Below are 16,441 nucleotides of genomic sequence, written 5' to 3'. Positions count from 1 at the left end.
CTTTATTTCGCAATTGCGAAGGGAAGTTCACAAATGCGAACAATGCATGCCTGGGCTTTCTTCGCAAATGCGATCAAGCCCTCGCAATTGCCAAGCATGTTAGGCTCGCAATTGCGAAGCCTGACCTCGCAATTGCGAGATCAGAGCCTGCAACACATACCAGATGCAACAACAATTTTCTCTAAGTCCAAATTCACTCCGTGGCCTATCCAAAACTCACCCGAGCCTTCGGGGCTCCAAACCAAACATGCACGCAAGTCTAAAAATATCATACGGACTTGCTCGTGCGATCAAATCATCAAAATAACATCTACAACTACGAATTTAACCTCAAATTCATGAAATTCTTAACAACATTGAAATTTTCCATTTTCTCAACTAAGGGTCCGATTTATACCATATCAACTCCGATTCTTACCAAATTTCACAGATTCGACTTAATTATTATTTTAAACCTGTACCGGGTTGCGGAACTACAATATGGGCCCGATACCATTAAGATCACACACCATTTCATTTCCAAAAATCCTTATATTTTCCAGCAAACAATTTTCTTTAAAAATTCTTTTCTCGGACTAGGGACCTCGGAATTCGATTCCGGGCATACGCCCAAGTCACATATTTTACTACGGACCTTACGGGACCGTCAAATTATGAGTCCGGGTCCGTTTACCAAAAAAATTGACTGAAGTCAACTTTAATCAATTTTAAAGGCCAAATTCAATATTTTTCTTAAATTTCATATAAAAGCTTTCCGGAAACGCGCCCAGACTGTGCACGCAAATGTGAAACAAAAGGAGATTTTTAAGGCCTCGAAATACAGATTTGACTTCTAAAACAAGAGATGATCTTTTGGGTCATCACAACAACAAAAAAGCAACGTGTCAATTTACACGTTTTACAGCAAAGCCATTAGATCACCTTGACTTCAAAATTCAAACAAAGAGATTTGTTAATCTAGATTGACAATATGCAATCTTGATCATCTCCCTCAATTTCAATTCAAAAATCTCTTCCTTACAAATATTGTTGTGTTTTTTATGCATGCCTTCTAGAGTCGAGTTTCCCTTCAATCCCGTATGTGATCTCCAAAATAAGGTGCATCTCACAACTTCTTCTAAAAATTATGTGAGACTAATCATGAAAAGCCAAGTTGGAATACTATACAAAGAGAGAAGGACTATACGAAGGATATGTTGTCCAAGAAGAAGTAGGCAAAAAACTCTACAAAGAGAGAAATAGTTTCTTTATTTCTTGATGTTTTCTTTTGGTTTGTGTTTACCCTGGAATCCGGATAACAATTGAATTTATATGGGGTTTTAAGGATCCGTGAACTAAAAGATACAAAAGGTTTGGATTGAGGAAAATAAAAGATAAAGACTCAACAATTGCTGCTAAAGTAAATAATCGCAGAATATAATATTGCTTAGAACAATTGTGCTTGATAGCGTACAAGAATTGAGAGAGATGGTACCGTAGTGTAATGGTTTTCGATCCCCTCTTTATGGGGTCTTCTCCCCTTTTATACATTCTGATTAAGGGTAAAAATAAGGTAGGTAAATTAATTACATCGTGGATCCCTGTAATTACGCCTTAATGGCCTGAAGTGGTTGAGAAAATCACGTTTGGGCGAGATATCCGGCGACGCTTGGTTATCCGTTACGAGTCCGGCTTCCGACCTTGTGTGTTTCTCCATCCGGTGGTGACTCATATCGAGCTCTGCAACGGTCTCGAAATGACTCGACCTCGGTTGTTGACGTGGCCGTCGTTCTACCTTGCATCCAGGTCGGGTTCGATGGCCCCGACTTGCCCCGGACCGGACCCAACCCGGTCGGGCTCAAGCAAAAAGGGTATCACCCAATACAGTTTGTATATTAAATCCTTGTAAAATATTGGAAATTGAGTTGGTGCGGGAGGATGAATCCAATGCTAATTTGGATAGGAGTTCACCTTCACACTTTTTTCGTTTCTGCTCGGCATATGAGTAATTTAAATTAAAAAATAATTTCAGCCTTAGGTGATTTATAATTATATTCCTTAAATTATACAAATAATTCAGGTTATAAAAGTCGATCAATATTTCGCGAATATTTTAGTCGTTCAAATTTAGGCTAAATTATTCGTGTTTGTATAATAATATAGATAGATATAGATATAGATATAAATATATTTAGAAGTGTCTTAAAACTGCCAATTAGTATGATATTTCTAATATAATATAGAAGATGTAAATGTTAATGTGGCGTTAAAAAAACATCCGTATAAGCAAGATCTTGTTTAGGCAATTTACCATAACCTAATTTAAATTTAAACATAAAAATTGCAGCAGAAGAATAAAATGACCAAAGAAAATAGTTTGAAGACGAGAAAGGGCAGTAATCTCTCCTTCTCCCTTTTATCATCACAATCACACGCAGCTGCATAAACCCCATTTCTCTCATCTTTTTCTCCTCTTTTATCATCATCCCTCAATAAGTAAGAACATATATACGCACCAATATACACACAGAGACGAAGGAATAAACTTACTTCTCAATTAATTGAAAAAAAGGAAAAAAGAGGATGAAAAACAGCCACAGCCCCCATCATCAGAACCTATCGTCCGCTGTCGAAACGGCGGTTCCTTCATCATCAGCCGAGCAATCTCAGTCCTCCTCCGTTGCCCCACCTTCGATGACTTCATCACCTGCCACGTCATCATCGGAGAAACCAACGGCGCCGGCGGAGGACGTAGCTGCTACCCGCGACCCTACCTCCGTCGCCTCGGCGGCGGAGTTTGTGACAGTCGAACGGCGGAGCGAATATGGCGCCGTTTGCAAATGGGCGATAGCGAATTTTACAAGAGTAAAGGCGAGGGCGTTATGGAGCAAGTACTTTGAAGTCGGCGGTTTCGATTGCCGTTTGCTAGTTTACCCAAAAGGTGACTCACAGGCATTGCCAGGTTATATTTCTGTATACCTTCAAATTATGGACCCTCGCAATACAACGTCGTCTAAGTGGGACTGTTTTGCCAGTTACCGTCTTGCCATTGAGAACCCTAGGGATTCCTCAAAGTCCATTCATCGTGATTCGTGGCATCGTTTCTCTTCCAAAAAGAAATCTCATGGCTGGTGTGATTTCACTCCTTCAAATTCCATATTAGACCCTAAATTAGGGTTTTTATTCAACAATGATTGCATTCTTGTCACTGCAGATATACTTATACTTAATGAATCTGTTAGCTTTTCGCGTGATAACAACAACGAATTGCAGTCTAACGCTGTATCGAATGTAGTGGTTACTGGTTCCTCTGGGGATGTTCTAAGTGGGAAATTTACTTGGAAGGTTCATAATTTTAGCTTGTTTAAAGAAATGATAAAGACTCAGAAAATTATGAGCCCGATTTTTCCAGCAGGGGAATGTAATTTGAGGATTAGTGTGTATCAGAGCGCAGTAAATGGGGTTGAGTATTTGTCGATGTGTTTAGAGAGTAAGGACACTGAGAAGACATTGATTTCGGATAGAAGTTGTTGGTGCTTGTTTAGAATGTCAGTGTTAAATCAGAAGGCGGGTTTCAATCATATGCATCGAGATTCTTATGGAAGGTTTGCTGCTGATAATAAGAGCGGGGATAACACGAGCTTGGGATGGAATGATTATATGAAAATAGTTGATTTTATGGGTACAGATTCAGGGTTCTTGGTAGATGACACTGCTGTTTTTAGCACTTCGTTCCATGTTATTAAAGAGCTTAGTAGCTTTTCAAAGAATGGTGGACTGATTGGGCTGCGGAATGGGAGTGGTTCCAGGAAATCTGATGGTCACATGGGGAAGTTTACATGGAGGATTGAGAACTTTACAAGATTGAAGGATATTTTAAAGAAAAGGAAGATTACGGGGCTTTGCATAAAGAGCAGGAGGTTTCAGATTGGAAACCGGGATTGTCGGCTGATTGTTTATCCCAGAGGTACGCGTTATGCCGCCTACAGTAATCTCATAACATATGAAAACTCAAATATGTTCCGGTATGCTCACAGCTGCTTTCATTGCCTTTTTAGTATGGTGTTAGTTGGTGAGGCTTGGTTTCAGTACGTAAACAAGTTCCTTCAGTATTTTGCTACGGTAAATCTGATATCAAGGCTCCACAGAAATTAGAGATATGTGTTCATGTAAAATGTATGTATTTATCTGATCATGCAAAGTTCTTGCCTCCAGCATAAATGACCTTTCCTGTCATAATTTTTGTGTTATGCTGCTTGTTCGTGCACTCTCAATTGCTTCTGCTGTCGTGTGTTGAGCATGTAAATTCATGATCACTATCAGCACCCGTTCCTCAAAATATTTTAGACATGAAGCTTCCTTGTATATCTTCACGCATTTAGCCTTTTCCTTGTAATTAAATAAGCTCAATTGACATAACTGATGTGTGCTACATTTATCCACGGAATCAGGGCAGTCTCAGCCACCATGCCACCTTTCAGTGTTTCTTGAAGTTACGGATTCAAGGAATAGTAACAGTGACTGGAGTTGTTTTGTGAGCCATCGTTTGTCTGTTGTGAACCAAAAAATGGAGGAGAAGTCGGTAACCAAGGAATCTCAGAACCGGTACTCTAAAGCTGCAAAGGACTGGGGTTGGCGTGAATTTGTGACACTCACTAGTCTCTTTGATCAAGATTCTGGATTTCTAGTTCAGGATACGGTTGTATTTTCCGCAGAAGTTCTTATCTTGAAGGAGTCATCCATCATTGAAGAATTGATAGATGAGAACATTGACCAACCAAAGGCTGGTTTTCAGCTGGATAAAGCGGTGAAAAAAATCTCTTTTACGTGGAAGGTGGAGAACTTTTTTTCCTTCAAGGAGATAATGGAAACACGGAAAATATTTAGCAAATATTTTCAAGCAGGTGGATGTGAGCTTCGTATTGGTGCGTATTTTCCTGTAAACCCTTTTGTTAAAATTTTAACATTGTCTGCGTCCCATGGTTGACAATTACCAATCTTGCTTCTTGTTTTACACCGCAGGTGTATATGAATCTTTTGACACTATATGTATATATTTGGAGAGTGATCAGTCTATTGGCAGTGACCCGGAGAAGAATTTTTGGGTTAAATACAGGATGGCTATTCTTAACCAGAAATGTCAGTCTAAAACTGTGTGGAAGGAATCTTCCATTTGCACTAAAACTTGGAATAATTCTGTTCTTCAATTTATGAAGGTATCAGATATGTTGGAATCAGATGCTGGGTTCCTTGTACGTGATACAGTTGTCTTTGTTTGTGAAATTTTGGACTGCTGCCCTTGGTTTGACTTTGCTGACCTGGAGGTTAGTGATCAATCTTTTATCTAAATAGGCGTTTCTTGTTAAGAGGAACTACCTGCAACCCCCCCCCTACCCCTCTCTCTCTCTCTCTCTTTCTCTTTCTAATCTGTGTGATCATAAAAGTTCAATCACCTTCATTGGCATTGTTCCCCCAAGGGAAATTTAACAACAACATACCCAGTGAAATCCCACATGTCAGGTTTGGGGAGAGTAGTGTGTACGCAGGCCTTACCCCTAATTTGTGAAGATAGAGAAGCAGTTTCCGATAGACCATTGGCTCAAGGAAAGCATAGTCACAACAGTAATGAAAAGGAAATACCGCTGTGAAGAAGCTATGGAAGAGAAGCAGTAGCAACAACTAGAAAAATAAGATAACCGAAGCAAAAGAAACAACATGTAGTAATAGAAATCTAAGACCAGGAAATACGAGAATAACGCTTGACTACCTACTAACTTACTACCCTAATTCTCGACTCCACACCCTCCTATCAAGTGTCATGTCCTCGGTAAGCTGAAGATGTGCCATGTCCTGCCTGATCACCTCTTCCTGGTAATTCTTCGGCCTGCCTCTACCTCTCTTTGGACCCACCATAGCATCAAGGAAAAATTTATATTCATGAAAAGCAAGCAGCTCATCTCGTCTCTCTATTTAGTTAACATTTAACAGTGAAATATGTGCCTATGTAGTGGAGGTTTTTGAGTCTTTAGGTAGTTATCAGAAGATGGGGGACCGAGTCTTTAGGTATGGCATGAGGGAATATGAAAGCAGACATTTTGCTCCCTCTCTATATGAGCTACAAAGAAAAATGCTAATGTTACTTTGGGGTGTGAGAGATATTTGCAGTTTGCTAATTATTTACAGGCAAGAACGATATGAAACTCTCACATTCTGCTCCTTCATTAGTTCATTTTATGAGGTGCAGAGAAGTATTGGGAGTAGTGCACCTGGGCTATAGGAAATTTTTTCAGCTTACTAATGAATTATAGATATTAACCTTGGGTTCTCTTTGAGAATGTCTCGATTTGTATTCTGCCTTCTTTCCTATCTCCCTACTCTTGTTATTTTTCTTTTTATTTTTCTCTTTTTGCGTTGTTTGCATTTCCTTTTCATGTTTCTATCACAAAAAATAGATGGTGCTTATATGCTTAAGTTTTAAGTGGAAAAAGGAACATTAAATGTCAAATGTCAATGTCATGCATTGCTGTTCAATGTTCAATCTTATTTTTGCTGAATTTCAGAATTGGTCCCCGTAATACTGTAGCTTGGACTTGAACCTGGTCTGTCTGTTTTTTATTGTGTGGGTATAACGGTATTCGAAACCCACTGGCCCGACTAATTTGGATTTGTGCTACGTAGGCCCATTAAAAGGGGAAGCGAAACCCACTGGCCCGACTAATCTGGATTTGTGCTACCACGAGTTACTCCATTCCCAGGACACGCAATATGACAGTGTGCAATACAACAAAAATATGGACATACTTCAAATGCCCCTTACCCCATATGAAACTTCCTCTGTTCCATAAAAAATTGCCAGTCAATGAGTTTTATTTGACTGTAGTTTTCTCCAAGCATTTGTTTCATCTTTCTAACCATAAAATTATGATTTTACTTTTTGCGTAATTGACAAAAATTATGTTTGCTTACTTGATAAAAAAATGTAATTGACAAAAATTATGATATCGTGTCTGGTCTGACTTCACTCTGAAGTTAGATGCTTTGACTTCGAACCTCGCCATTCTTTTTGGGTAATGGGTATAATCTTTTTATATTCTTACCAATAAAGAAAAACAATGGACATCCTAACTCAATATTCTGCTAATGTGTATGCTATAACATTATATCTACGTACCAAAGTACTTGCTCCAATCCAACTAACTCAAGAATCTATGCAAGACAAGACAATTTCAAGTGACCCACTATGATATTACAACCAGTTGATCTATATTCCTACTTAGGGTTTGGCCCATTGCTATCCCTAACCAAAATTCATCCCTATATTTAATCCCTTAGTTAAAACCCTTAACTCTCAACTATCTAACCCATCATCTAGGATACCCATTTATTGATAATGATAAACTACTAAACTAGAGCATAAAAATTACCTCTTTGAGCCCACAGATTGAAGAAATCTCGGATTTGAGTAGTAGGGTTCTTATGGTGAATCTATGAGATAGTCAAGAATACGATTGATGGTTAGAGTGTTAACTTAAGTAATCCATGGATTAAAGGGCTCAATCCCACCTTACCCCAGTGTTTCTTTACGCCCATTTTATGTCCCAACGTCTCCTCACTCCTTGCTTTAGAGAAAGCTTCTGCTAATTTTTTTTTTTGATTAAGTAAGAAGATTTTATAGATGGCATCAAGAAGATGCATAAAGTACAAAAGAGGAATTACATCATAAGACTGTCAGCTTTAATACAAAAGAGAGCTAGGCTAGAGCTAGTGAGCTGCTGACGTCCAAAAAATTAATAGGGCAATTAACAGGAGCGAAGTTATGCCAACTATAAAGCCATAAAAGACATCTAGCCTTAAGAATGGGAGCGGGAGCGGGAGCGGGAGCGGGAACTGATGTCCCATCAAAACATCTGCAATTCCTTTCCGTCCAAACACACCAAAAAATACATGCAGGAATTGTTTGCTAATTCTTCTGATGGACTTATCAACATTCCATAGAGATCAGCATTCATAGGCATCATTAATACTCTATGGCATGACTCAGCTGAGACTAAACATAGAGAGAAACATGCACCATTTATCTGAAACAACTGGACAATGTAGCATTAGGTGTCTGTTGGTTTCTAACTGCTGTAGGCACATGAAGCATCTGCTAATGGTTGGAATGCTTCTTCTGCTGATATTATCCTGGGTTAGACATGCTTCATTAAGGGCTATCCAGCTGAAACAAACGACCTTAGTAGGGAGCTTTATTTTCCAGATATACTTCCAAGGCCATCTGTCAATAATCTGATTGAAGGAGCTCAAACATAAGTAGCCTGCTTTCACAGAATAGAAACCATCCTTCCACTTCAGGCTGTCAGCAGCACCTTGCCTGACAGAGTGTCCTTCCAATTTAGCTCACATGTTCATTTGTTGAGGTAGTTCCCAGTCCTGAATATTCCTCCTAAACTGAATGCTCCAGGTATAGTCTTGCCAATTCTGTGAAATGGTGGAGTCTTGATCTTGAGCTATCTGTACAGGCTTGGATATTCGTTCATTAGTACAGACCCCTCTAACCACCTGTCCTTCTAAAACTTGATGTTGGTGTCATTGCCCACTTTAAATGAGGTATCTAAGAAGAATCATTCCATAGTTATCTGCTGTTTTCCCATGTCCCAACTCCATGTGGGCTCCTGGATAAATTAGTACACCAGTGGTTTTGAGAACCATGATTTTCCATGTCCTAGTTCCATTTGGGCTCCTGGTTTTGAGAGAAGTTTCTGCTATTAGTTCACCGCTTTCAGCTTCTTCAGAAGCTATGTCTTTGTGTCTCTTCTTTTTTTCAAATAACCAAACCACCCCTGCTCATTACTTGGGGCATTACATATGGCTTGGTCTGGCAGTGTTTGTATGCATGCTTCTACATCTCTTCTCCCATGAATATTAGTTGCTAGTAGAATATTTATTTGATTATTTCTAAGATCTTAATTTCTCCATCTGTTTTGTGTTTTTTTAAAATAAATTTTTCTAGGTGTTGGCTTCTGAGGATGATCAGGATGCTTTGACAACTGACCCTGATGAACTCATTGACTCGGAAGATAGTGAAGGTATCAGTGATGAAGAGGATATCTTCAGAAATCTTCTTTCTGGAGCAGGGTTTCACCTCACATATGGAGATAATCCATCGCAGCCACAGGTCACTCTACGGGAAAAGCTCCTTATGGATGCTGGTGCAATAGCTGGGTTCCTGGCTGGACTTCGTGTGTATCTTGATGACCCTGCTAAAGTAAAGCGTTTGCTCCTTCCTACTAATATATCTGGCTGTAGTGATGAAAAGAAGGGAAATAAAAATGACAACTCCTCTCCCAGTTTGATGAACTTGCTGATGGGGGTAAAAGTGTTGCAGCAAGCGATCATTGATTTGCTGTTGGATATTATGGTCGAATGTTGCCAACCTTCAGAAGGAAGTTCTAGTAGTGAGTCATCTGAAGTGAAACCTAAAGCTTTTCCAGATGGCAATGGAGCAGCTAGTCAATTGGAGTCTGATAGAGGTAATGGTGCAAAAGAACCTTTGCAACTTTATGCCCATGATAGACTGGATACAGTGACGGAGGAGAGCATGAATTCATCTGCTGTCCAAAGCTCGGATATTGATGGGATTAATGCACCTGAAAAGGCCTTCTCTGGGCAGCCTATGTATCCACCAGAAACATCTGCTGGTGGCTCTTCTGAAAATCCTTCCCTTCGTACTAAGGTACAACTGCTATCTTCCTGTTGAAGTTTCCTGGTTTGATATGTCTTGGTATAGACCATTCACAGAGTTTTTAATTTCAGACCAAATGGCCAGAGCAGTCTGAGGAGCTTCTGGGATTGATAGTAAACTCCCTAAGAGCACTAGATGGAGCTGTTCCACAAGGTTGTCCTGAGCCAAGGAGGAGGCCGCAGTCTGCCCAAAAGATAGCCCTTGTATTGGATAAAGCTCCAAAGCATCTACAGCCGGACCTAGTTGCTTTGGTTCCAAAATTGGTTGAGCATTCAGAACATCCACTTGCTGCTTATGCGCTTCTAGGACGACTTCAGAAGCCAGATGCTGAACCCGCATTAAGGATGCCAGTGAGATATTCTGAAAGTTTCTTCTGTTTCTTCAATCATGCATGAAAAATGATTGTACCTTTGCATCATTTCTATTACATAGAGCATTTAGCATTCAGCACTTACGAAGTGGCAATTTATCTATCTGATTGCTTAAGTGTTAATCTCTCAGGTCTTTGGTGCCCTTGGCCAGTTGGAATGTAGCAGTGATGTGTGGGAACGTGTTCTTTTCCAGTCGTTTGATCTTTTAGCAGATTCCATTGATGAACCTCTTGCAGCAACTGTTGACTTCATATTCAAGGCTGCCCTTCATTGTCTACATCTTCCAGAAGCAGTATGCTTAAGATTTGGTTTTATATATATTTTGGTCTTATTTTGCACCCTTCTACCAGTGTAATATTTTGATTTTCGCTGCAGGTCAGAGCCGTACGTGTCCGGCTAAAAAAACTGGGCACTGAAGTCTCCCCATGTGTTCTTGATTATTTGACCCGAACTGTAAATAGCTGTGCAGATGTTGCCGAAGCTATTCTAAGAGATATTGATTGCGACAATGATTCTGGTGACAATTGCTCGGCTGTACCATGTGGGATTTTCTTATTTGGTGAAAGTTGTCATACTTCAGAAAGACCGCCTGAAGTAGATGAGCAAGCTTTCCTTTCGACTCATCATTTTTCTGATATTTATATACTTATTGACATGTTATCAATTCCATGTCTTGCCGTGGAAGCTTCCCAAACATTTGAGAGAGCTGTAGCTCGAGGGGCCATTGTGGCTCAGTCTGTAGCCATGGTCTTGGAAAGACGTTTTGCTCGGAGATTACATATGACCTCTCAATATGTTGAAAATTTTCCGCACACTGAGGTGGTTGTGGAAGGGGAAACCATTGAGCAATTGACAGCCCAGCAAGATGATTTTACTTCAATTCTTGGTCTTGCTGAGACATTGGCACTCTCTAGAGATCCACGTGTAAGAGGTTTTGTAAAGTTGCTTTACACAATATTGTTCAAGTGGTATGCAGATGAGTCTTATCGATTGAGGATACTCAAGAGGCTTGTTGATCGTGCTACCAGTTCAACGGGAAGTGCGCCTGAAGTAGATCTAGATTTGGAGATATTGGTAACCTTGATATGTGAGGAGCAGGAAATTGTTAGACTAGTCCTAAGCATGATGAGGGAGGTTGCTGAACTAGCCAATGTTGATCGTGCCACACTTTGGCATCAATTATGTGCTAGTGAAGATGAAATTATGCGCATTCGCGAGGAAAGGAAAGCTGAAAATACCAGTATAGCTAAAGAAATAGCAATCATGTCCCAAAAGCTTAACGAATCGGAGGCTACTAATAATCGTCTCAAGGTATCTTGGTCATTATTGTTTATATTTTAGGATATGTTTGCTTGAAAGAATATCTCATTCTTTTTCTGGTGAATTTTGATTTGACAAAACCTTGAAAAATCAGTCTGAAATGAGGGCTGAGATGGATCGGTTTTCTCGGGAAAGAAAGGAACTTGCAGAACAGATACAAGAAGTTGAGAGTCAAAATGAATGGCTACGATCTGAACGGGATGATAAAATTGCTAAGCTCACTACAGAAAAAAGAGCTCTTCAAGATCGTTTGCATGATGCCGAGGCACAACTTTCCCAACTGAAATCACGGAAACGTGATGAATTAAAGGTCTGCATTCCATCATTAATTGGCATGTATTGTTGTTTACATTTAATCTTAAGTTTGTTAAGTAGCTTTCAAACCTTTATGACCCTTAGTTCTTTGACATTTCTTCTCTTTTATTTTTTTGCTTCCTGGTTTTACTTTTTTCTTTCTCTGTTGAAAGCTCTTATTTTGCCTGTTGATCATTTACCAATTTAGCCGTGAGTTCCGGTCATTTAATTAAATGAATCTATATTTCCTTAAAGGTAAAATTTCTTTGAAGATTGATATTCCTAGTGTCATATCACCAGATTTTTATTTACAAATGTCAATTTAATTAAAAATGGGGTCCAATGCTTCGTGTTTCTTAAAGTGCCTTGTGGTGCAACTTACCTTCCTAGTGTCATATCACCAGATTTTTATTTACAAATGTCAATTTAATTATGGGGTCCAATGCTTCGTGTTTCTTAAAGTGCCTTGTGGTGCAACTTACCTAAGTAGAATCAGTTTCAACTCTTGCCAGTTCCTTAGGTAGACTATGAATCAGACCATGTGGTGTTCTTATTAGGTTTGTCAATCTTGATTAGGGTGCTCTTTTGATCTCGTAGCTTTATATACAGATAGTTAATGAAAGTTTTGATATCAGAATAGTATCATTCATTCAAAGACTATACATTTATAGGAGAAAACAAATCAATAAAAAGGGAAAATAATCCCTTCATTCTAGATTGTCCAGAATTAAGAGATAATTCTAATCTGAATCTAATCCCTAAGAATCTGAAACTTCTTATCTGATCTGATTTGATCCCACATGATCATAATCAGATAATACAAATCAACTGGTTATTAAGCCAGTAATCTTTCATGTTCAATCAAATGATAATATCAACGTTGTGTGCCGCTATGTATATTATGTTACTTCGTTCAGACCTTTAATGTCATTCCCAAAAGGATCAACTCTTTCTAATATGTAGATGCTAATTAGTCTTTCTAATCCCATTTGCTGTAATATAACTTGTTGTAGGGCTCACTGGACACAAAAAACAAAATTTTACCAGGGTTCATTTTCCCCCCTTCAAAAATAACGGTGGTGTCCGTCCAGTTTGCATGCACCTCGACTATACCACCGGGTACTTGCTACCTCCTACCAGCATAGGTACTAAGTAACTCTGCCCTCCTAGGTTTAGGCAAATTGGAAAGAAATCACTTACTCTTTTTCTTCTTTGCTGGTTTTTGAACCCTGGTTTCCAAGGTATAGGCCACACCCTTGAGTGCAACATTTGTCGAAGGTTCTTTTGGTGTTATATCAATATCTGCCTTATGTTTTCTTTTTCTTGGACTCCATAACTAGGCAACCAAATAATTTGAGACAAAGGAGTATGCTTTGTGCAATCAAATAAATTATTCTTCTTATAGAAGCTTTAGGGAGTGCCCCGAGTCACTTTTCTGGAACTGCTGAATGGTTTGATCTTTTTCTTTTGGAACTGCAAATATTTAAAGACTTTTGACGGTCTCTGCTTGTAATTGTTGCAGATGGAAATTCCTCTTTGTTAAATTTGTTATGTGTTTGATTTCTTTTTGTTTTCTTTGGGGTTCCCTAAATGGATTCACATATTACATGTTTTTCTCTTTCCTTGACTATAAACTCTCAATCTTGCAGAGAGTGATGAAGGAGAAAAATACTCTTGCAGAAAGGTTAAAGAGTGCTGAAGCTGCACGGAAAAGATTTGATGAGGAACTGAAACGTTATGCCACAGAGAAAGTGACCAGAGAAGAATTACGAAAGTCACTTGAGGATGAAGTACGCCGGTTGACTCAAACAGTTGGGCAAACGGAAGGGGAGAAACGTGAAAAGGAGGAGCAGGTTGCTCGTTGTGAAGCTTTTATTGATGGAATGGAATCCAAGCTGGAGGCTTGCGAGGTTTTTGTTCTTGATACTTCTTTTCCTCTTTCTTTGATGCCTCGTCTTCTGCCTTAATTATGGTGGTGGTTTATATCTTTTATGTTTTGAAAAAGTAAGAAAAAGGATATTTTATTATTTGGTCGAATTAAAAAGGAACTTTGAGGTTGCTGAAAATTAAAAAAATGAAAATTGATAAATTAAGCGATGGAGCCGTCATAGTATTTTGTTTAGCTCCTGCCAGATGTAGGATGGAAATTTGATCATTTATCTATTTGAGTGTTATAGAGTATATTTTTCTTTCGTCAATGTTATAAAGGGGGTAGAAGATTTTTCTTGTAGAGCCGCATGCACAAAAGGTCACTAGTAGGATTGTTAAATTCTATCAGTTTTCTGTTCATCTTCTTTTCGCCTTTTCATGCAAGATAAGGAAAGCTTTTATTTTGTTATACATCGGGTAGAGCCATTTTTAATGGGCTTGGCTTGTGAGGTCGGCCCAACCCAACCCATTAGTTGGGTGGGGGTTGGGCTACGATATTTTTAGCCCATTTAAAACTGAGCTTCTTAGCCCAGCTCCAATTGGCTTGCTGGCCTCAAGGGCTAGACTAGGATGTCTCTTAAGGCAAAATATTTTAAAAAAGAATTCGCCAATTCGGTCCACTTATATGTTAATGTATTGATTTAATTGAATTTAATATGTAAGCGAAATTTTAACTCATTTGTGCTATTGAATGTGTACTTAACATTCTTTGAAAATTTTCACTTATATGCAAAATTAATTTTTTTTATACAATTTGGCTTTCTTTTCAAATAGGTGGTAGGTATCTGAACTTTTTCCTTTCAATTAGGTAATATGTGTTTTTTGAACTTTTTCCTTACAAATGGGTGGTAGGTAGATGTGTTCCAATGAATATGGTGAAACGCATGTCCTATTCATATATGAATTTCTGAAGTTCATTGAGCATCATTTACCAACTTCTTTTTCCAAAATTATACTATTTTGTTCATTCTCTTTTTGTTTTGGTTGTAGCCATGGAAGAAGAAAAAAAGAAAAAAAAAGCCTTGAGTAGCATTACTGGGGGCAGCTGACAAACTTATATATATTTTTTTAAAAGAAAAGTTGAAGGGCTAGCCCACAGCCTGCTTTGGGCTGGGTGTGCTAGCACTTTGAATGTCCTTTTGAGATGTATGGCAGGACTGGGTTAGGCTGTTGAATTCTTTAGTGCGCGAGAGTTGGGTCAGCCCGTTTGACAGCTCTACAATTAACGTACTGAGTTTTTGTTGTTGGTTTTCGAATGCGCCTTTCTTTCACTTTCTGTAAAGTTGGCAAAGCTGCCAATCTCTTTGTAATTGCTTTGCTCTTTTCTTTTTGTTCTCTTTTATTTCTTTTCCTATTCTGATGATTCGACCATTTAATCTTTTTCCCCCTTGAGTTTCTCACCTTCATCTGTCTTTCTTCCACATCATTAGTGATCTTTGTTACTGTACAAATTTGTCTCAATTTGGGTGCATGTTGCTTTGTATTTGTGTGAAACTTGCTCTGGGCATTAGGTATCAAAGTTGAATCTTTTGTTGCTTTATTTTCAGCAATACATCCGTCAGCTTGAATCATCACTTCAGGAAGAAATGTCTCGGCATGCCCCACTGTATGGAGCTGGCTTGGAAGCTTTGTCAATGAATGAGTTGGATACATTATCACGTATTCATGAAGAAGGACTCAGACAGATCCATGCCATCCAACAGCGTAATGGAAGTCCAGCTGGTAGTCCTATAGTAATCCCCCATAACCTTCCGCCTACTCATGCGTTGTTTCCTGCTCCTCCTCCTCCAATAGCTGTTGGAATGCCCCCACCTCTTGTTCCAAATGGTGTTGGGATCCACAGCAATGGCCATGTAAATGGTTCTATTGGGCCCTGGTTCAATCATTCTTGAATCTGGGTCTAGGACGACCCTTGTTATGATCAAGGCGGCTAGTTGTTTCATTCTCAAGCCTTGCAGCTAAGTAGGAGAGCAATGTGTAGGCAGTAGGTTTGGTCATCTTTTGTTATTTTCAAGCTCTCTTGGCGTAGGCTGGTACCACTGTGGGAAAAATTGGTAGGCGTTGTCCAATAGCAACCAACATTTCAAATGCCACACTTATTCATGGTTTTTACTTTTTCGTCAAATCAATTAAAATGCATTAGAAAGTTTTGATTACTGTTTATCTCGTATTCGCAGAAACTCTCAATGATCGTTCGTGCTTCCTAGTTATTTTCGCGCAGGGGCTAATTATCAAAATAATTGAAAAATATCCTGGCAGATGCCCTGTTATCTGTAATTTGCATTCCTTGTTTGTAGTATTTTGATCTTATGGTTTATTTCTTCTTCCTTTTGCTCCTGCGTCTTGAATTTTGAGAATATGGTCTGATCACGGCTGCATTTTCCTTTCTTCGCATGTCTCAACTTTCTAGATCGTATGAATTGGGTTGATCAGGTGAAAGGGATATTGTCGACAGTTAGACTCAGTAGGAGATCATTTATCATTGGACCTCAAAATATTAGGAAATTGACAATCTCATACTTAAAATACAGTCAGTGCAAACACACGGGCATACATTTTTTGGCGAGCAAGAATAACATTAACCAGAACAAGACTGTAAAATGACGAGGATACTGGTGATTCAGATGACAGTAACAGAACTCAATTCAACTTTTCAATCGTGTTGATAGCGGGATTGTAAACGTCTTTTCTATTTAGCTTTGGAATTGTTACATAAATAGTCGGTCAGATTCGATGTTTACCTTTTCTATTTGGTACACACACACATACACACACACACACACACACACACACACACACATATATA

At 38.9% G+C, this 16,441-nt stretch overlaps 1 protein-coding gene across 2 annotated transcripts; it reads left to right on the top strand.

Annotated features, from left to right (window-relative positions):
- LOC109211257 lies at nt 2,312–15,822 on the top strand. Of its 2 annotated transcripts, XM_019374774.1 has the most exons (10): nt 2,315–3,946; nt 4,431–4,904; nt 5,002–5,303; nt 8,990–9,712; nt 9,793–10,071; nt 10,223–10,384; nt 10,468–11,403; nt 11,507–11,722; nt 13,356–13,616; nt 15,183–15,822. In XM_019374774.1, exons 1-10 carry the CDS (start codon nt 2,563–2,565, stop codon nt 15,525–15,527), a joined length of 5,082 nt encoding a protein of 1,693 aa, XP_019230319.1. In that variant the 5' UTR covers nt 2,315–2,562; the 3' UTR covers nt 15,528–15,822. The 2 variants fall into 2 exon arrangements, with proteins under 2 accessions (XP_019230325.1, XP_019230319.1); XM_019374780.1 differs by lacking the exons at nt 13,356–13,616; nt 15,183–15,822 and adding an exon at nt 12,720–12,866 and having other exon boundaries at nt 2,312–3,946.

Source organism: Nicotiana attenuata, chromosome 2 (genome assembly GCF_001879085.1).
Source record: "Nicotiana attenuata strain UT chromosome 2, NIATTr2, whole genome shotgun sequence".
In the NCBI taxonomy this organism is placed as follows: domain Eukaryota; kingdom Viridiplantae; phylum Streptophyta; class Magnoliopsida; order Solanales; family Solanaceae; genus Nicotiana; species Nicotiana attenuata.
The sequence above is the reverse complement of the archived record's forward strand: the minus strand, read 5'-3'. Positions and strand labels throughout refer to the sequence as shown.

Coding starts and splice junctions, on each gene's coding strand:
- LOC109211257 (XM_019374774.1), top strand. CDS start 2,563: ATGAAAAACAGCCACAGCCCCCATCATCAGAACCTATCGTCCGCTGTC. Junction 10,072..10,222: donor AACCCGCATTAAGGATGCCA/GTGAGATATTCT, acceptor TTAATCTCTCAG/GTCTTTGGTGCCCTTGGCCA. Junction 11,404..11,506: donor CTACTAATAATCGTCTCAAG/GTATCTTGGTCA, acceptor TTGAAAAATCAG/TCTGAAATGAGGGCTGAGAT.